The sequence below is a fragment of the Monopterus albus genome, unplaced genomic scaffold (assembly GCF_001952655.1).
Source record: "Monopterus albus unplaced genomic scaffold, M_albus_1.0 scaffold58.1, whole genome shotgun sequence".
NCBI classification, from domain to species: domain Eukaryota; kingdom Metazoa; phylum Chordata; class Actinopteri; order Synbranchiformes; family Synbranchidae; genus Monopterus; species Monopterus albus.
In genome coordinates, this window is record NW_018127938.1 from 122,984 (window position 1) to 145,062 (window position 22,079).

The window sequence follows — 22,079 nt, forward strand, 5'->3', positions numbered from 1 at the left end:
TGGGGGCTGTGACCCCCAAACTGGGAGAGTGGCTCTGACAGATCCCAGGAACAACATCTGAGATCTCTGTCCAGAAGAGTGCAGTCCTAGGAACAGCTAAGATACTGCGCAGGACCCTCAAGCTCCCAGGCCTCTGGTAGAGGACCCGAGCTTGAAGGACAGAATAAGACTGCCCCAAAGTGGGGTGAGTGGGGAATTTCTTTTTTTTTTTAGGGGAACGTGAGAATATGTTCAATCCCCTTTTCCTGACTGAGTCATGCCCACATCAAACCAATGAGAAGAAGACATACTGAAAGCTTACTAATCAAAACTGTTACAACTTTAGCAGAAAGGTGTGTTCACATATGCTCCCATTAGCCAAATAAGTTGTTAGGGCCTTTAAAAGTGTTGCCATTTCAGAAATGAGACTATTTAATTTTTTTATCAAGAGGCAGGTCGTAGAGAAATAAAAAAAAAACCCAACCTTTATAGTTAATATTAACAACAAGCAATCGAGCCAAATGTAAAGCCCTAAAATGGTTAAATATGGTGTGGTTATGCATTGCTCAACAACAGATCTGCAAGTCGATATACTTAAGAGATAAGTGATTATTGTATTGTAACCTTGAAAAAGTCTTACGGTTCAGTCTTTGAGTCCAGTCTCTTGAAACCACAATCCATCACCAGAATCTGTTCACTGGCTGCTACACTTGACATTATAAGTGGCTTTCAATCATATTTAGAAAGATTCATGGGGACTGAATGCCCAAAACTATGGACATATCATACTCAGCTTGAAGTGGTAGACAAGGTAGTTAATAACATAAATTATAATAGCAATAATGGCACACAGCTAATAATAGTTCCTGGTAGCTGTAGCTGGGTGAAAAGGCAGTGACAGCTATTCTCTGGAGCTACATACTGAGTGTGTGCAGTAATAACAGCAGTGCCAGGGGTTCATTGTTCTCAGATGGATACTCACAGCATTAGCAGATGGAGGAGGAGGTAGTGGCAGCCAGCAGCCAGCAGGGGGCTCATGCTTAGTGTTATTGTAAAGATTAAAGTTCAAAGTGCTGCTGCGCCCCTGGCCGTGACCCCCGCCCTGACAGAGCATGCCCAGCGTGAGCGTGTTGTGCTTTAGGACACCACTCTGATTGGAGAAGACAACATCACATGATATGGGTGAATGGGGGAGGGGGGTGCAACACAACAGACTGCAGCGTGGCGACAACACACTGTGGGCGCCACAAACAAAGAAACAAACAACAATAACACTGAAACAACAACAGTGCAGATTTGCTGAAAGCACAGAGGAATGTTAGCTAGTGATCAAACAATATAGACAAAACATTGTGTCATACAAGCAACAACTAGTGGCTCAGTTCATTCCAGCATTAGAGTGTAAGCTTTCAAATGAATTGTCTACCAAAATGTGGATATTTAAACAAATAATAAGCCCAATCCCTAACTGAAACCCAGCAGCTACAAGGTTTTATTATGGCATGTTTTATGTATGAAGAGATTATGTGTTTCAGTACTTCATTCTAACACCATCCCCACAGCATCTGTCCAGATGTCAACAACAACTTTTGTTGATTTTGTTTTGACAAGGTGGATGTCTTTTACACCATTTACCCGGCTGGTGCTGCAGAACTCCTCCCTACTGTGCCTGATTGTCTGTCTGTTGGGGCACTGGTTCTGATTACAAAATTATCTTGACATTTTGGAAAATGTGTTTGTCACTTCCTTGCTAAGAATTATCTGAGACGACTAATCACATTTTCATGTCTGTGGTAAATATGAAGCTGATAAAACAGACGTTTTATTCTTAGGCTCAAATGCTTAGAGAAAGAAATGGGTCATTAACCGACTGACCCTGAGCCAACAAACCAAAAACCTTGGTGTTATTTCTGATTCCAAACTAAATTTTGAGGCTCATGGCAGATTTATCACCAAATCTGCATGCCAAATATGTCACTAAAATGCATCCATTCCTCTCTCTGAGTGACACAGAGGAATTTTTTAAAACAGGGGAAAATATCAAACACCAAAACGCCAAGTTTGTTTGTAACAAGCTACATTAGATTCTGACTTTTTACTCGTTTGATCAGTTTCCTTGTCACAGTGCAGATTTTGCTGCATTGTATTTCAGTACATGGTTTTTTTGGTAGCGAGTGTGCAGCAGGTCAGGCTGACAGAGAGAAGTACACACACATGCAGCCAGACAAATCTGGTCAACCTTACAACACAGAGTTACACAGAAACAGACAGGGAGGGCTTCCGAATGCAGTATATGCATGTGAGTGTGTGTGCAACTCCCTCTTTGGTGTGCGCGCGCTGCATTCACGTACCCTGTCCAATCGTTTGGCCTCTATGTGCCTAAGTAGCTGTTGCCTCCAGTCAGCAGGCATCTTGGAGGTGATGTCTTCAGGTTTCTGTGGTACAACAGGTCTTACTTTGATGGTGTCGTCAGGTGATTTCTCAGGGCAGGTTGCCAGGGTGTAGTCAGGGGGCATCTTCTCCAGCAGGGCAGCCATGGTGGGACGAGCTGACACTGGGCGGGCCTGAGGACAAACAGTTAAGATTTTATAAGCACAATGAAAAATTTACCTGGACATGATAGTGATACAACAATTGAATTTAAATCTGCATTGATCAATATTTCTATATTAATAGAAAATAATATGACAAACAACCTACAGAGAACTAGTAACAATTTTCTTTGGCACATCAGAGTACTTCTCTGTATTTCAGTGGACTGTTCTGGTTTTAAGGCCTGCACCCCCAGTGTCTGGGTTCACCACTCTCATCAGCCTCATTTCCAGCTGCAGCATGATGTTGTTTTCAATAAAAAACTTTCTAATAAACACCACTCAAGTCAGCTGGCAAACATGGTGAGACATTTTTAAGCTAAGGAGCCAGATATAGTTGACAACAAAAATGAAAAAAAGAGCTTAAATGTTTCTTCCAAGTAAAAATTGGACTTACACTTATCAGGTGGCCATAACTTTAAATCAGTGCTAATGTTGCTCCATGTGTAACAGATATGTTAAGGAGCAGCTCAGTGCTAATATGTTGTAATGACTTAATAATAAACATTATCAGATGTTGTATTTACAATTTGTTCCACTGCCCCATAGTTGCCAAAACTGGTTAATTCTGGTTTAAATAAACAATGCATTTTGCATTCTTTAAGTTTAGGGATAATTTCCCTTTTGGTGTAAGCTTATTTTAGCATATTAGCATGCCAAGGTTTGCTAAGTGGCACAAAAGCCAAAGTGTTGCTGAGGCTGTCAGTGGTTTGGCAGTATTTGGTCACTGTAACTGACACAGTTCACCATTTTCAGTTCATCCTGAAGGCAGAATGAATGAAGGCAACTTGGCCTTATGCTTTGGTCAAAAGTGCTCAGCATCAGTTCACTAGTTTCCTTCATTAGTTTCCTGTGCCCTGCTCCTTCATCTTGAAAGGAGTCAGAAGTGTTTTGTGCATCTTATCGGTAAGCTGCTATTCACCTCCCTATTACTATTTTGGGAACATCTGAGTGGGGCAAACCCATAACAGCCGGAAAGAATTATTTATCGACTTGGGATTGCCTTGAGATCTCAGATATGGCTGAAGCAAAGGGCACCTGCACTATTCTGCTTAGTCTGCTGTTACAAAGGTTCCAGGTAATTCATAAAAAATGGATGGCTAAAAAAACTTCTACTCAGTCGTTTTATATACTATAATGTTAAGTCCTCATTCTATGACGAATTTCTCAGTGTCATCCAAAATTATCCAAGCATGCAAAATTTTAGGCAACTAAATCTACTTGAGTTAGGTTAGGAAAAGATGGCTGATATCTTGTGATGGATGCTCTTGTCTTAAATTGTGTGAATAAAAAAGAGCATATCCAAAATAATAATGTACTGTGTTTTAATAGGAGCGGTGTGATCGAACAACAACTACAGATGAATAAAAGAGTTGGATTTTTTTTAACCTGCAGGGGTCACTGATGAATCTACTGATTATTTTCTTGATTATTTGATATGGTGGGAAATGCCAGTTCTGACTTTACAGAGTTAAAGGTGGTGTCTTCAAATGCCTAACAAATGTCCAACAAATCCAAAGATATTATCATGTCTGACAAAGAAACACATCAGTTCCTCAAATTAAAGAAGGTGAAACCAGAAAATGTTAGTGATCTTTGCTTCAAAATAGTTGGAAGTTAATTTTCTTTTAACTTTCCAGGCATAAATGTTAAACAGGGGCCTGTTTCAGCTTCTGTAGTGTGAGGACTTGCTGCACTGCTCTGTTTGATCAGTGTAAAGTGGATACATTTAGATCTTAGGCTGTTGGTCAGACAAAATGAGACATTTGAGGACAACACCTTCAGAAAACAGTGATGGAAATGTTTCCTTATTTTCTGACATTCAGAGACAAGATAGCTAATGATTACCTGAGGTAGCATTAGGCAAAGTAATAGGCCTAAGTGAAACAGTAACATGACTCTCACACATTAATAATATATTTTATAACAGAAAGTTATAAAGTTAGTGAGTTAATATGTAAAAGTAGAGACATAAATGCAACAACACAGCGCTTACACAGCTTACAGCAGCAGCTATGTCTCTTGACAGCTGGTCTACCTGAGATACTCCATAGGTCTCAGTACTATAGCTCCTGGCAGACAGGGGGCGGCGCTGAGTCAGGCTCTTGGTCGGATACCCAATCATGGGCTTCTTCTGCTCCTGGTAGGTGGGATAGTCATCATCATAACGACCATTTCTCTTGCTGTGTAACATCTGGCTTTGGCTGTCAGACATGTTGGTGAGAGCAGAGTGCTCCATGGGGGTGGAGTAGGCAAGAGCCCGACCATAAAGAGGGGGCTCCGCCTGAGGAGAAGGGAGAATTCATCAGACCAGGGTTAGGGTTAAAAAAAGTCCACCCTAAAACAAATTCATGTTATCCCTGTGCATTCAGTTAATACAGTGACATATATAGGGGTGAATTTAAAAACTGGTGCATAAGGCTGTTAGTATCATATGACCTATGAAATAAAGGTCCTGGACTTTGGTCTGTTAAAAATGAAATCTTTCAGTAAATGATACGTACTGCGCTATTTATTTTAGAGTCACATATTTGCCATATTTTAACAGTGAGTTATAACAGGTCGTGAGGTTGTGGTGACACCTTGAACAACAATTGTTTCCGTTTCTTTATTCGTTTTTGGCAGTACGACTAAAACGCAGATAGAGATATGAGCATAATTTGGTACACTACATACAGTATATGTATACTAGTCCCTACCTGTTGCCTGTATTGAGCTTCCTGCAGCGCCTCCTGCTGGGCTTCATGGACTCTGCGAAACAAAGCGAGCTCTGTGGAGCTCACTAATGAATCTGCCCTCCTCAAAAACCCTGGCCTGGACCGTTGTGCTGGGATCGGCTGCTGCTGCTGGCTGGGCAGACCGTCCTGGGTGACCGGAGTTTGGGGGAAAGAAAACATCTCCAGTGGTGGATATGCACGATACCGAGGACTCACCAACTCCTTAGGTAATGTCTTCCCTGTTTGGTTGATGTACTCCAATGCTTTTGATGAGTGGTTGACATAATCCGGTGTGTTTGGGAAGGGAGGGGGGACCCGACGGTCCATGGTCACCTGATTGACGAGAATAGTTACCAATGAGTGTTAGGCAGCAGTGTTGGGACTCAAACCAACTGATGTTACTTCCTAAAAAGAAATTTTTAAAGTTACTGGACAACTTTGTTATTGACTATGGCCATGCTCACATCAGCCACAACCACAGAAACAAAACAGTTTCTTGCTTCTTCACAATGAAGAGTCCAATTTTGTCCTAAAACAGGATAACGTGCACACTCACATAGAGAATGCATACATGTGGATGCACATTTCTTTTAGTTTATGTTGAATAAAAGCTACTTTTCAACATAAGTAGTCTTGATGAGTTTTTCATCTGAAAGTATACTGTTGCCCAAATTTTCACATTAGAGCATTTGATCGGGCTGCATATTGCTATCTGAACCCAACTTGTGTCTGAAAGTGTGGTGTCTGAACCCGACCTGGATCAGACAAGCTTATATTATATAACATCCGAACCCAACCAGAGCTCAAAGCAGTTGAATTTGTATTTCGTTTTTTGCCTTATCATTAAACAAAGAAGACACCTGTGTGCTCTAGCCATCTAGCCATCTAGCCTAAAGTATTGTGTTCATGTCTGAACACAACCCAGACCCCAACATATTTTCTAAATTTCTGTACAAACCAGGCCCAAACCCTCAGGTAACAACGAGTCCTGCTGGCCTCAGTTTGGGTATCCACACTCTACCCCACATTAAGAAAGTCTAGAGTTGCTAACCTGGGGATTGTAGTTCTGGTCAAAGTGGTAGGCTTTCTGTGGAATGGCAGGTTTTTGGTTGTGTGCTGGCTGGTTCTGGTTGCCAGCTCCATGTCCTGGGAAGCCCACTTCATCATCTAACATGGGCGCAGACTGCGACCTAGACATACTGGTCTGCTCCATAGAACCGGGAAGGTCTGAGCGGTCCAAACTGGTCTGCTGCTCAATGGATGAACTATAGCTGTCTATGGGAATACTGCAGAGAGAAAGGAGGGCAAGAAAGATAATTGGCTTCAGCAGCTACAACTTTACAACTCATATAACATTTGATCATCTTATTCTGAAAAACAAACAAACAAAAAAACCCCAATCATACAACTAAACCTACCTGTAGACCTTGTAGGAGCCAATGTCAATCTCGTCAATGCTCTGTGACTTTTTAAACTTGGACCTTGTCTCCTTCATCATGGGAGATAGGCGGTCCGAGCTTTTACTCATCACAACCGTCACCTTGTTGCCCCCAGTGACACTGAGCTGATCCTTCCTGTTCTGCTCCCCTGGATTATTGTGGTATGTCCAGCTGCCTGGACCTGCTCCTTGTTCCAGTCTTAGAAAAAAACACAATGTTATGATTCAAGCAAAGCAAAATAAGGAAGGGTAAAGCAGAATCCCTATAATGATGGCAGAAACAAAGGAGGGGGTCCAGCAGTTTCATAAACCAGAGTCTGTGCCAGAAATCATGTTCACGAGTTATAATTTTGCTGCAGATTATCTACACTATAGCAAGCATGAGCTGTTTTAAAACACAGCACTTAGACTACTTACAGACTGAGATTTGGATCTAGAACTGCAGCTAACAATTACTGTCATTACACATTATTCAGTTGATTATTTTTGGATTAACCTAACCTAGACCATATTACAGATTTATCTAGGACGGAAACTGAATAAATGCACATTATAAAATTGCAAAACCCAAAGTGACTTATTCAAATATCTTATTTCTGCCATGAGATTTTCCATTCACTTACCTCGAGTCCATCTCCTTGCGGTCGGGGTTGGGGCTGGAGGTTGGTGTCAGGTCCAACTTGGAGGGAAAAGCAGTTCTGTCCTCCAGCGGGCTAGGGGTCCGGGTCCAATTCTGCCATGGATTCTGTGGAGGTGCGGAGGACTGTGGGTCATTGTCTGGGGTGGAGCGTTGGTTGGTGTGGAAGGGGAGCGTCTGGGTGTCCAGTTCCAGTGGAACTCCTACGATTCGCTCTTGCCTAAGGAGCGGGCGGCGTCCATGTGCTGACTGGCTGCGGGGTTTGGAGCCCAGTGGAGGGTTTCCTTGATTCGCAGTAGATGATGGAGGGTCCAGAGGAGACTCCTCAGCATCAAAACCTGTGTTGTCATAGTGAGGAGCCTGAGACCAGTCAAAAGGCTCACTCAGTGGGCGTCGATCCCCACGCTGCTGCAGGGTTCCTGACGGAGGGGTTTCTCTCTGAGATAGTAGGGGCTTGGAGTCAATGGGCTTGGGGAATGACTGGGCCAGTCTACAAACAGACAAATATTAAACACTAATGATGCTGACAAATAATAAAAAGTGAAAAAGAAGTGCTATTTAATCAAAGCCAGTGGGAACAGCATAACTTTTTCTCATTCTAAAAAAAATTGGCCAACACCCATGTTTGTTGTAATTAATGTTTTCAAAAGCAGCCTTGAACAGAAAATATTAATACCAACCAACAAGTACACAGACAAAGGGACACATATACAAACTGAGAACCTCAGGGGATGTGAAATAACATCTATAATGTCAAAACATATCAAAAACAAACTTTTGACCAACAGGGCCTCCTAAAAACTTGGGAAGAATGAAGACAAATAAATTAGTTTAAACATTTTCAGAGACTAGGTTTTCATTGATGGGGAAAATTGAAAGGTTATTTTCTGGAGGCTGTGGTTCCAAAAAAGAAACGGAAAAAACAAATCATCAGGGTGCAATCAGCCAATCCAATCTGCCACCAGACTCCTAATTCTTAAGATTGTTTGAGGAGCAAACCTTTCTTCCATTTCTCACCTGTCTCTGTTTTCAAGGCTGTGAATTATTACAAACTAGTAACATGAAAAACAAATTTTAACAATGCTAAAAAAAATAATCTGCCAGTGACCTACAGTAGCAACAATTTCCACTTGCAGATTGTGATAAAACAGCCTGCACGCATCAGCAATGAAAATTAGATCTGGACCAATAACTAAGGCAATAATGTTGTAAATGTTGTGTGATAGTATAACTAACAGGAAAATAGGGTGATTTAGCCAGGTCTTTATTTTTAACTGTAAAATGTCAGCACATATATAAAAAATACCATAAATGCATTTTGCAAAAATAGCCTAGATGCTTGTGTAATGTAACACATTATGGTTCTGTAAGTTCAAGTACAGTGGTGTGAAAAAGTGTTTGCCCCCTTACTGATTTCTTATCTTTTTGCATGTTTGTCACACTGTAATGTTTCAGATCATCAAACAAATTTAAATATTAGTCAAAGATAACACAAGTAAACACATCATGCAGTTTTTAAATGAAGGTTTTTATTATTAAGGGAAAACAAAATCCAAAACTACAAAACCCTGTGTGAATAAGTGTTTGCCCCCTAAACCGAATAACTGGTTGGGCCACCCTTAGCAGCAACAACTGCAATCAAGCGTTTTCGATAACTTGCCATGAGTCTGCCACAGCGCTGTGGAGGAATTTTGGCCCACTCATCTTAGTACTGGTACTGAAAAATGGACTGGACAGCTGTGAAGCAGAGAAAAGAACGGAAAGAGGAGAGCATCCTAATGAAATGAGTAAGACAGAAAAATGTAGATGAAGAGAAGGGATGAAGCACCTGGTCAGAAGAGAGAGGAAGTGTGACACTGGAAGAAGAAGTGATAGATGGAGGGAGGAACAGTGATGAAATCGATCATGAAGCAAGTGTGAACGAGTACCTGTTGGTCCAGTGTGTCTGAGGAGCCTGGTCCTTGCTGGGGGGTGGCAGGCCCGGAGCGTGTTGGTGTGTGTGAGAGTGTGTGTGTGAGTGTGTGTTGGCGGGTGGGTTGGAGGAGCCTGAGGAGCCCTGTGAGGGGGAGTAGTCGGAGTAAGTGGCTGAGGAGCCGCTGTGGTTCAGACAGTGGAGCTTATCCACCTCCTCATCTATCGACTCTGGACACGGACAGACAGAGAGAGACAGACGGCGCTGTTCAGTAAAGACATCACATGCCTCTTTTACAAGTGTCAATTTGATTTGTTCTCTCAGCTCTTGTTCATCTTATTCTCAAGAGACCTTGTTTTGATAGAGATCTACAGATATGGTCACACTTTAGTGGCCAAATTAAAACACTGGCTGCCACGGTTTCTATGAGCAGCTGCATTTGAACATCTCAAAAGAACTAATTTCATATTTGAAAGGAAAAAAACCTAACAATTAATCACAGATTCTCTATAATACCTCTAATAGATTTTGTATTTCAATGTTATCTCATGTTTGATTTTTGCTACTTCTGCCCAAAGCAACTATGAGTTTCAGAAGTAGCTACTGTCAAAATATCAGATCAGCTTTAGAATATTTTATGAAACTATTACCTATCTGGAAACACCCCAGTATTGTGTTTTAGTACAGAAACAATTAGTCCAGAGACAATTTACCAACACAATTTCTGATTTATTTCATCAAGCAAAAATGTCAAACATGCAAGTTCTGATAAGTGAGGACTTTTCTGACTATTTTTAAACCTATGTAAATTTAATATCTTTTGAATCCTGGTCTTTTTTCACAAAATAAGGAATTCAGACTTCATCTTGGTGGTGTGGGAGATTTTGATTAGTTTATTTTTCCATTTAATATTTGAAACTTATGTATATTAAAAATATGCCTTTCTTGCAGATTTAGAAGGGTTTCACATTCTTTCAAACACATCAGTTTGATGACAAAGGAAAGCAGAGCTACACACTGACTTTATACTCTATCTCAAAGATTTAAAGTTACAGATCCTGGCCAGGGTCTGTTAATGCTCCACGTTCTACCCCAGTGTTGGAATGTGGGACACTTGAAAAGTGTGTCAAAGGTTAAAAAGTCAGCAAGAGCTACAACTCAGACAGTTTCTCAGAGGTTTTTTTTCAGGCAATAATGAGCATCAGTATAATATTTAGACTTAGTCATGTGAGGTGGAAAAATCATGTTACTTTCTTATTCTTGTCATCTGTCTCTTAACGTAGATTCCTGCAGTGCTCTCATTATACTGTATGCCTGTATAATATTGAGTCCAGTGCACTGTAGAAATACATGGCCTGGTATTAAAACATACATTTTACAGATTTTTAAAAATCTTTTTTAGCTAGACTAGTCCCACTGAAATGAAAAACTTCTTCTAAAAGGGAGGCCTGGACAGAAGGCAGCATCAAAACAAACACAACAGTTGCAGAAAGGCTTAAAGAAGGGAAAAAACAATCCTTTTGTAAATACCAGTACTATCAAACCAACAGGCTTGTAAGTCAAACATATTTAAATCCTGACAATACAAACAAAAGACAGCTCTTTATTCGCTGCCACAAGATCTTCATTAAGAATTTACATTCAACAACTCAGACAAGCTGTTGAGCTTTAATCATTTCACAGTGAGTTCCCTGAAGAAGGAGGAGATTACATGGGGAAGCTCTGAATTACACAGAGCAACAGTTCATCACAGAGTAGAGATTAAAAAAAAACTGGTTCATTCAGTATCATTGGGTTCATTAGTTAAACTTGCCTTTAGTTTAACTCTGATGAAACTGAGTTGTTTGCAGCAGAATAAGTCGTTACTTTTTATTTGTATAGTGCAATATCACAGTCACAAATTTGTCACAAGGGGTGGTACAGCCTGCACAGCATATTGACACCCTCTGTCAATAGACCCTCAAATCAAATAAGGGAAACTACCCCAAAAACCCTTTAAAGGGAACAGGAAGGAAGAACCTTCAGGAAGAGCAACAGAGGAGGGATTCATCTTCCAGGACAGACAGACGTGCAATAGATGTCGTGTATACAGATGAAGCCAGTATAATAGATTAAGGATAAGGAAAAAGTCACGCTAATCTTGATTTACTGAGGAGGTGCTGAAGTAATCCACTTGCCACTATGACTGTTAATGGACACTATTACAAAATGACCCATAGCAGGTCACAATAGACCATAGTAAATTAATGTGTGCACTTTATGTGTGCAGCCATGTGTTTACTGTACATGTACAGTATGTGCATGAGCTCTATTCACCCCCGTGTAGCTGTACTGTACATGTACAGCTTAGTACAGTACCTTTTTTGTCCTTGCCCAGCAGCACCACCTTTGGTTTGTACATTGCTGGCTCCACCAGGGTGGGCCTCATGTCAGAGATACGAATGTCATTGGGGGAGCCACCCATCGAGTCCTGTGGAAAGGCAAACTCACAAATTTACTTCAGGTACAATACAGAACAACAGTTTTGGAAAGCCAAGTCAGCCAAAATGTTTCCAGGTATATTCTCTTTTCTCATGTTCATTAGCTCTGAAGGGAAATCTTTAATATTTGCCACTGTGCTTTTCCTGTCAGCCAAAACTGCTGAAGTGGAAAGCTGACAAGAATTACGTTTCTCAAATCACCTGACACATAATTAAAGCTACAGTATGTATTTTTTTTTTACAAATGCTTTTGTTGTAGAAATCTGCTCCAAACTTGTCTTAATGTGGAGAGGAGCTGTCGAAGGCTGTGACCCAGACTCATTGATCAACACTGGTGGCAGTGCAGAGATATTAGCTTCTAAAAGGTTGTGAGCAGGATTGACCTTCAATTATTTCTGCTTGATCAGAAAGTTTTTTTGCATTCTCATTTCCTGAAATTTCATAATGACAAATATCTGAAGAGCTGGACAGAGCGTGGCGGAGAGCAGCATATCTTAGTAGAGCATAGTGGAGCAGAGGGAGTAAGCGCTGGGTAGAGCAGAGTGGAATGATTTCAAGTTACGTGTTAGTGCTACCTTAAATTATAAAGTATATTATCCCTGTAAAGCCCAACATATCAGAAAATAGCCAAAACATTCTAATTTTTTGGAACTGAGATGTTTATTAAACCTTTTAACAAAATCCAAAATAAAATTCATGATTCAAAATTCAAGATTCACGATTTTTATTTGCCATATATGCATAAACAAACAGTCCAGGCATATAGGAATAGAGCTGCTATATTATTTAGATTAGTTCTATTTTTTTTGTATCACATTTGATATGTGGGGCATTTTTGGTGATTTTTTTTGCTCAGAAACCTCACGTATCAAATATGATACAAATGGTTTTACAGGGTTAAAACTTTAAACTAAGCAAATAAACTGGCAGTAATTAGTAGTAACAGTATATATTTAGAAGCGGAATATGGTAGATTTAATACAATATATACTTAATAAGATGTTAAGTATCCAACTTCTTCACAAACTTTGTCAGTCCATTTACACCTTTTTAGACATGGATCATTAAATTGTTATGCGTAGGTATAATGTAGATTTTACTAGAGTCAAATTCCTCACAAAATCAACATGAATTTTATTGTACAATGTCAAGAAAGCCATGTAGCTGCATCACAACAAGCTTATCTTGTGTGTTTTTGAAGCATGTGTGTGTGTGTGTACAGTACACTATGTGACAAACCTCGGAGCTTTCTGTCAGATCCTCTTTGTCCTTCCTTTTGGGAATGTCAATGCCAGAGTTATGCATTGGTCCCTGATCCATTAGCTGAGTTTGAGAGAAGTCCTGCATCTCTCTGTCTGTCACCTAGCAAATGTACACAAAAAGTCCACTTCCAGTCATGTATGGGTATTTGCACATGTAGCATATGTACAAGGTATCTGATGGTCTTAACATTTGCTAGAAGGAGGGTAATACATCCATCTTAATATGGAAATGAGTCCAAGATGTCATTTCTAAACTTGCAGCAGATAAGTCATTTCTCTTGGAAAACAGTGGTTAAATGCTGCACATTGATGCATGTTTGTGGATCTGTGCATGTACCTGTGTGTGTATTTGTGTTTCCTACCTCTTTTGGAGGCAGGGGCCACGGTGGTTCATACGGTTCTTTGCTCAGGTGTGTGTGTTCCATGTTGGTTCCTGCCGAGGTAACAGTGCCTGTGCTCAGCTGGTGCTGGTGCCCATGTCCGGTGTGCACACTTTTACCCACAAGGCTTTGCACTGATTTGACCATGTTCTTGAGGTCCTCAGGGTAGGGGGTTGGGTAGCGTTTTAGATTTATTTCCACCTACAGATGGAGATGGAAATGGGTTAAACAGGGGGCACACACTGGGTAAGCATCAAGCAAACCATTATAAACTGTTAGACCTTTTCTTTCAATAAACTGATCATGACTTTGACATTATTTCACTGTCTGGTTGTTTTTGTTAATGCTTTTGGTAGTTTTTTCACTGTGTATGTGCGAATAAGCACTCCAATAACCCACTAAATCATCAGATGAAAAGAACTATTAATATTGAAGAGCTGCACGCTCTGGAATTATAATTCAAAACTGTTAATTCACTTTTGAAGGTTTACTTGAAAGAATAATCTCCAGGTTATTCAATACAACAATAATGAAAATTCCCCACTTCAACAAATACTAAATTATTATTAGGTCAATTATTAATTTTTTAAACTTTTTAATCACCTCTGTACATCAAATGCTCTAAATACTGGAGCACTCAATAGCTGTTGTCAGAGGGGTGCGAATCTAAGCTGTCTAAGCATATTCAGGACACTCCACTGGGGATAAAGATGCACTGAGGTCACCCAGTGTATCCAAAACATATTCAGAAAATGGTTTGATTCAAGTTTATGAATGAATACGATAACTTCTAAAAGCCATGAACCTTTAAATTTATAAACAGTCTTGTACTTTAGACTTTTTTAACATAACTGCTCACTGAACTAATAGCTGAACCTGGAAATCTTTGTTGATCTAAGCACTCCAACAGCCACTCAGTTAATGCTGTCTTTGCAAAACGTCCTATAGAGCTGACCTTGACCTTCCCAGAGTTGTCCTCCTCTTCTTTCTTGTCCTCAAAGTCAAAGGCCACAGTCATCCTCTGCTGCCTCTGTTCCTCCCACAGAGTAGGATTAAAGCTGTCACTGTCTGACTGGTAATCTGTAAATACACGCAAAATACACAAACACACATAAAGGCAAAGGTTAAAAAGTCATTATACATCTGTAGATTGTCACACAAAATTAACATGCACAGTTACAGAGACACACATAACATTTTATCTATATATAATATAATGTAAAACTGCTAATATATTAATTGTAAAAAAAGTAAAATAAAAAACATTCACAGATTTTTTCAAATTTTTTTCAACATGTGTAAACATTACGAGACACACACACACACACACACACACACACACAGTTTGTACCCTCATCGTGTCGTGGCTGCTGAGGAAACATGTAGTTGGTCAAAACCTTCTGTTTGGTCTCTGGGTGGGCCTCTGTCTGCAGTGGAATCAGAGCCTTGGACTGCAAACAGAGACAGGATTAGTTGAATTACAAAGAAATAGAAATAAAAAGGCACAACTCTCTGTATACCTGAATATGTGACAAGTGTGTTAGAGAAAAGAACAACTTCAATGAAAATTGAAAAACACCCAAAGACTGTTTTGCTTGCTGCTGTAATATTTATTTGTTGTAGTGTATATACAGTATATATACTGTATATACACCGAAGGTGACCCAGTTATGGACCACAGAAATGGAAAAACCTCCACTTCAGGTGCTTTAGTCACTGATATTACTTCTCTGGATAAATGGAGAACACATCTATATTGTAAATAAACAAAAATGAATATTAATAAGTCCTCCAACCCTTCCCTCTCATATGACCCATTGGCACATCTCCTTCTTTGTTAGATTTAGATTCAAACACTAGTACAAAAACACACATCACACAATGGAATTGAGCCATGCTAGTCTGAGGGAAACTCCACCCACCCCAACCAAGCCACTTCGTCACCTATCTTCATCATCATAATACTACACTCACTAGAGGTCACCAAACTATAATACATCACTGTTGGTCATAATAACCTCCTGGCATAGCGTCATTTTTTACAGGAGTACAGCCTCAAAATAACAGCTGATTAATGGGAGCAGATTAGAAAAATTAAATATACCCATAAAATAGGCCCAGTAATCTGATGAATATATTGCTGCTTTGTTTTTACTGCTATTTGCTAACAGGTACTGTCTGTGGGGGAGAGTGTAAGAGGAGAGAGAGATACCTGATTGTCAGAAAGCCACAGAGCTGCCAGGTCCTTCAGCTTAGTAAAGGTAAATGGTAGATTCTTTAACCTGAAAGAGAGACATGGGGGGTGAGAAAGAAAAAAAAAAGAGATGTTTCTGCTGCCCACGCACTGTACAGCCTGCAGATCACGTAACCATGGCAACACACTCATCCATTCCCACAGTGACTGCAGGCCGTGAAAGCAGCAACAAAACCAAAGTGGCCATTGAAAAGGTGTTGTCTGCAAGTATGTGTTAATACCTGTTGTCGCTAAGGTTAAGCACTCGTAGTTTGATCATCTGTCCGATCTCATCGGGAAGAAACTCCAGTTTGTTGGACCGCAATGACATCACTGTCACATTCTTACAGTTACCGATCTGAAAAAAACACACACACTCAATCCATCAGCTTAAAGCTACTTTATCTAATTTCTTTTCAGCCACTAAAGGGTCTAGTAGTGAGACTCAAAACACACTTACACTATTAGCTGCTCCTAACTGCTCCTTGCCCGTCCCATACCACTACCATTGCCTGGTTGCGGCAAACTGTAGACATCACTTCTTGTGCAATCATTTTCACTTGATTTATCACACAATATGTGTGTAAAATCTTTGATAATGCACATTTAACAAATATTCTACACTATTATTCAATTAGCAAAATTGTTGCTAGTTCTTTTTTTCTCAATCAACTATACTGTGCATGCAATTTAGAATAAGCTAAAGCAAGACAAAAAGAAACATGAACATAAGAAAATAACATCCAGGCCAGTGCTGCAGTGCAGGTTGATGCCCCTACCTCCCGGGGCAGCTCTGTGAGGAAGTTCTCATCAGCAGCGAAAGTCCTCAGGCTGTGCAGGTAGCCAATGGTGGGCGGCAACAACTCCAGCTCATTACAACTACAGTCCAACTCCTCCAACAAAGACAGACTGGGTGGTAGGAACAGAGGCAGAAAGGAATACAGAGAAAACAAGAAAAAGTAAATCGTTCTTCAGGCTGCAAAATCTCTGCTGATTTGAGATTACTTAAGACTTTTTTGGTTTTAAAGCATAAGGCTGGTGCTTCTATCTTTCTGTACTGTCAACAAATTCTGTGAAAAGACATTTATCCTGCTATCGAGGAATGATAGACACACTGATGAGCTGCACTTTTACACTGGATGATATGCTCCTTCATTCAACGCAGGCTCTGAAATTTGTTTCATTCAATCCCACATACACCATCCTGCTGCAGTGAAATGCTCATCAGCGTACAAAACACATATTAATCAGGAGCTGAAAATAGTCTCATACCATAATTACTATTTGAATTTACTACTTTCCAGCTGCCTTTAGTTTTTAAATGAAACTAATTTTGACTGTTTTTAGAGACTTTACGGGTTCAGTAGGAATGAACGGATCTACTGTAGGTAGGGATGTTGGAACATACTGAGAGGTTTTGGTCTTCTTATGGGATTTGTTGACAATGATTAAAATATTGATTGACACCAGTCTTATCCTTGTTATGAAGAAAAGGAAAAACAATGTCTTTATAGCGACAAATTAGAAGAACAGAGTGCTGAGAGAAGGAAAAGATCATCAGTCAGACGACAAGAGCCAGACTATCCACCAAAACTTTGTATGGTGTATCTACACAAATTTGGTTTGTTTTGGTGACCCATCCTCATTTTCATACTTTAATGTCTGAATTTCTTCAGCCTGGTTCTCATATTCTCTGCTCCTCCAAGAATCACAGTAACATCCATGGCAGGCCCTCTACAGGACACTCTGAACCCCCACTCCTCCCTTTGGCCTATAGCACCACGCTAACAGCAGACTAATGCTAACGAGACAACAATTCTACATTAATATACCTTCACTGTTAACATAATTTGATATTATTATTCCCAATGGACTGGGCCATCTGGGCCAACATATGGTCTGACAGGAGAGAGGATAGAAGAAGAGAGTGGGTTTTTATATAAATATATTAAAATAAGTTACATTTTCCCTACTGTAGTTTATATTTTATATTAGTATTTATACTTAAAAATAAAATGGCCCACTCTTTCTTCTTCCACAAAACTATACAGCTGGAGTTGAACGTCTCAAACATCAACCAGCTCCATAACCCACATTCAGTGGCAGTTGTTAAATAGCTGATTTAAGACACCAGTTTCTAGATCCAGATCTTCTTTCTGTATGGAACAAACTGTACATTAGCATGGGTTTTCACCAGGAGATTCAGTTGCTCAACAAGAAAATTAAATATTTCAGTTTGTACAGCTACCTGTGTATTATAAATGAAAGTAAAACATATGACTTTACTTAATCTTTCACTATAGGCTGTATGACAATAGAGAAGTACAGTAACTAGTGATCTAGTGATTCAGATATGTGCATACAGACAGTATCTCTGCTATGAAGAGGAACAGTGTTGTACTGGTTGGAGGATGCAGCAATAAATCCTGCATTTACCTAGTTTAATTAAAATAACTTATTTAGAATATAAAACTGTCCTATATAAAAACAAAAGGGTAATATAGGGATCACATCCATTATTAACAAATAAATACTTAAAAAACTAGAAGGGTAAGAAAAGGATTATGTATGGTGTTATCAGAAGGAAAGTAATGAATCTACAGTTCTTACGGAGGCTAAAACCTGGGACTTGTTCAGGAAGACAAAGTTTCAGCAGCGTTCAGATACAAATGTGTTGCCCAGAGTGTTATGTTGATGTTAAGCAGCATCTGTACAGTCATTAAAAAGGTAATCCATCACTCATTAATAGATTTGCATTGCGATTAGCAACATAGACCAAGTTATTTCTAAGGTGTTTCAAATTGCAAAAAGGAACTGAATCGATCAGTCAAAGTGATTTACCAGATTTTTTTTCTGTGGGTGGGGTTTGTCTTTCTATCAACCTTAGATTTAAACAGACAAGTTCATTTTAGCTTTCCATGATATAAGCTGAATTTTATGTTTGTAAGCAATTTCTGAAGTCAGAGATGAAAGAAAGACTCAGTCACTGCGTTTGAATTCAGAATGTGGTTCCTTTAAAAAATATTTCAATAAATGTTCATCTTTTCTCAAAAGCAACTAATCAGATTTCTGTGAGTGAATCTGGACTGTGATGGATTATAATAAGAATTACTGTAATCACATTACTGAAATGATTTTACATGCAATCATTTCCATCTAAATCCTGTGGGCTGCACTGGGTTCAGTATTTTCAATTAAGAAAATGAATTTCATTTAAAAACTTTGTCCAATTACTGTAACATATGAGAGGTAAAACTGAATAGAACATTGTTACTTCATGTCTGAAATAAAATAAAGTTTGTTTGCATGTAATTTGCATAAACCCAAGCCCTTTCCCACGCTGATTGCATGTGTGTATCTGCAACACAGTTGAACATCTGTCTGTCGCTGAACGCATCCTTGCATTCAGGAGGCTAATGTTACTCACCCTTGCTTGGGCTTCGCACTAACGCCATGGCAATGCAGCAAATACAACACACAGAACCCCCCCAATCATCAACCAGCATAACAACACAGTAACCAACAGTAATAAACAATTAACACAACAACCCACCATAGATAAACAATCACCTGCTGACATAATGTTGAAGGTTTCAAAATAAAGGTGTGCATGGCTTTACTATTCCTTGTGTGTGTGTGTGTGTGCGTGTGCATGTTCCTTACCTCCCGATGCTGTTAGGCAGTGAGGTCAGCTGGTTGTCATCTACCTTCAGTGTTGTCAGCTTCTTCAACATTCCTACATCACATGCAAAAACACACATATTCACATTGACACACAACCACAAATATGCAAAGGTATTAGTTCCTAAAATAAGTTGTCAAGTCAAATTTATTCATAAGCACATTTAAACAACAGAAGTTGACCAAAGTGCTGCACACCAGTCAATAAAACATGACAAATACAAAGCAAGTAAACATAATAAATATAAGAAGCAAGTATCCAGCCGGGTTTAAAAGCCAGAGAATAAAAATGGGTTTTTGGGCCAGACTTAAACACTCTTCAGCTCTGACATGCCCTTTTTTTAAACTAACATAAGTGGACTTTAAGTATAAGGTAGGTGATATTCTAGATTGAATGAAACTGAAACCAACAATGACTGGATCCTACCTCTTTATGTTTGTGCTCCAAAAACTATTAGCAACTATTACTCAGCCACATGGTTGCACTGATGTGTTCTTTCATTACCATGAACACCATAGTTTATTTTGAGTCAATCCCACGTACACTACACCAACCTACTGACATAAATATTCCCCAGTGTATCAAATGCAAGTTAATCAGGACCTGGAAACTGTCCCAAACACATTTATTCCTGCTTCAGCATAATTTGGTGAAAGCTAAAATGCCAAGCAGTTTTAGTATATTACTTAGACCTTTTTGAAAAGGGAATTATTTACTGTATATGTGACCTGTTTTTAAAGATTTATATCTTCAGGAATCAGCACCCAGTGTGCAGTGCTACAGACAGGTGAGAGAAGTGTTGACTGATGCATACAGTAGGTGTTTTATGTCTTATCATCAGATTTTAAAAATATAGAATAACACCCACGTTAACCCTTATTATAGTCTTTAGTTATCTGTGCTTATTGACAGCTAGAACCATTCTCACCTGAGTTATACCCAGTACAACCACAGTCCTCTGCTGGTGTCTACTGCACAGCCCAGTCAGGAATCAAACACATGGGGATTTACATGCTTCTCTAAGGCTTCGTCAACTTAGGAAAAACCTGTGAGTGCTTTAGTGCTTGCATGTATGTGCGTACCTACCTATAGAGTCAGGGAGGTGCTGGAGCATGTTGGAGGACAGCAGCAAGTCTTCTAAGGCCTCACACCCTGAAATTTCTGTGTCCAATGTCTCAATACGGTTCTTAGCCAAGTCCAAGTACCGCAACTGACGAAGCTTCCCTATCGTCTGCAGAGAGGAGGGCAAGAAGAGAAAAGAGACATTCAGATATCTCCAGTGCTGTTTTTCTTTTATGACTGTAAGAGTTAGAAGTGTCTGTGTTCTCACCCCTGGTATAGACTGTATAGAGTTGTTATCCAGCCACAGCTCTTTTAAGTTGTGGATCTGTTCTAACACCTCAGGCTAAAACATACAAACAGAGGAAAACATATCAGTGCTTAAGTCACTACATACTAAACCAACAAATGTGAAATTATATAGCTGAAATCAGATGAATGACCCTGTCATTCATGGATCCACAGACCAAGGCTTTGGCAGAAATGAATGAATAAAAAAAATGTTGGCAGAGTGAGACTGGCATTCCTTTCCTAATTGCCTACTCTCTCTTGGCAGGAACAGAACATGCTGCCTACCTACTGCTATTGACAGTCAACTTCCTGTCCCTGACCCTGGCGTCATATCCTGTCAGCCTCCACCCAGCTCTCCCTTCCTCCACTATGTCACTCTGTCCCATTTCAGCATCCAGCTGACCCTGTGACACCACATGTCACACAGGTTCTTGAAATGTGAACTTTGAAGAAGGTGGCTCCTGAAATGTGACACAGCAAATATGTGCTTCCGACACTGCTCTCCTCCTCTGAAATCCCCCTTTCCTCTACATTTTGTTTTGACTATTAAATGCATTATCACAGGAAATCATTCTCACCAGTTCAGAGAATTCATTGCTACCCAAATCCAACCTCTCCAGCTGTGTCAGTCTGTGGATGGACCTGAGAGGAGAGAATACATTGTTAACACAATCCACTTTAAAAATTACACATGATATTGCTTTACAAATAATAAAACTAATAATTCATCTTTGCTGTGTGGCTTGAAGACTAAATGTAGATGCATTGTCAACAACGTGGGTGTAGCATCAGATATTGTGACCAGTGACATTTAGATGAATGAATATAGTGCACTTAACATGTAGGTGTAATTGTAGCAGCAGATGAAATGGGTTAAGATAATCCTATAAATTATAACTGGCATGCATGTGACATAATACTAGAGCTGATGAAAACATATCAAAGCTAAGGCCAAACACTATCTGCACCAGAAACTGCAGAAAAGGCTTCAAAGTGTTCATGTGGAATATTTTTCAGCAAATCTATTCTCCTGGCATGAGGGGACTGTTTGTGGTGAGCTCAGAAATTAACACGTGCTGTGGCACTGTTCACTGCATTGCCAGAAAAACAAAATATTAGCAAATGTGGGTTCTTGGGTGGCAACATTCACTAAAGCTGTGGTGCGTTTCCCCTGCGTTCTTTAAAAATTTTAATTAGTGATGCTCACAGTTAAACTTTAGTCTAAATTCCAACTACATGCTGTTTAGGAAGTGGTTCAAAAATCAGTGATTAAACCATATTTACAGATAGATTCCAAGCAGACTAGAGCACCCCCTCCTTGAACCGCCACCTTATTGTGGTGGAGGGGTTTGAGTACCCGAGTGATCCTAGGAGCTATGTTATCGGGGGCTATATGTCCCTGGTAGGGTCTACCAAGG

At 39.7% G+C, this 22,079-nt stretch overlaps 1 protein-coding gene across 12 annotated transcripts in view; it reads right to left on the reverse strand.

Annotated features, from left to right (window-relative positions):
• Window positions 1-22,079, reverse strand: part of lrrc7 (leucine rich repeat containing 7) — a 104,798-nt gene that overhangs the window by 13,423 nt on the left and 69,296 nt on the right. For 6 of the 12 annotated variants that reach the window (XM_020602828.1, XM_020602826.1, XM_020602830.1 and 3 more), the window contains 21 exons: window positions 21,240-21,303; window positions 20,642-20,716; window positions 20,398-20,542; window positions 19,293-19,365; window positions 19,057-19,074; window positions 16,409-16,538; window positions 15,872-15,987; window positions 15,609-15,678; window positions 14,748-14,847; window positions 14,352-14,476; window positions 13,379-13,597; window positions 12,994-13,116; window positions 11,633-11,744; window positions 9,291-9,504; window positions 7,349-7,852; window positions 6,706-6,924; window positions 6,339-6,573; window positions 5,270-5,620; window positions 4,567-4,854; window positions 2,331-2,543; window positions 962-1,129 (listed from right to left, as the gene is read on the reverse strand). In XM_020602828.1, coding sequence (XP_020458484.1) covers window positions 962-1,129; window positions 2,331-2,543; window positions 4,567-4,854; window positions 5,270-5,620; window positions 6,339-6,573; window positions 6,706-6,924; window positions 7,349-7,852; window positions 9,291-9,504; window positions 11,633-11,744; window positions 12,994-13,116; window positions 13,379-13,597; window positions 14,352-14,476; window positions 14,748-14,847; window positions 15,609-15,678; window positions 15,872-15,987; window positions 16,409-16,538; window positions 19,057-19,074; window positions 19,293-19,365; window positions 20,398-20,542; window positions 20,642-20,716; window positions 21,240-21,303 — 3,562 coding nt within the window. The remainder of the gene's footprint in view (window positions 1-961; window positions 1,130-2,330; window positions 2,544-4,566; window positions 4,855-5,269; window positions 5,621-6,338; window positions 6,574-6,705; window positions 6,925-7,348; window positions 7,853-9,290; window positions 9,505-11,632; window positions 11,745-12,993; window positions 13,117-13,378; window positions 13,598-14,351; window positions 14,477-14,747; window positions 14,848-15,608; window positions 15,679-15,871; window positions 15,988-16,408; window positions 16,539-19,056; window positions 19,075-19,292; window positions 19,366-20,397; window positions 20,543-20,641; window positions 20,717-21,239; window positions 21,304-22,079) is intronic. The other 6 variants (XM_020602829.1, XM_020602837.1, XM_020602827.1 and 3 more) reach the window with 6 other exon arrangements.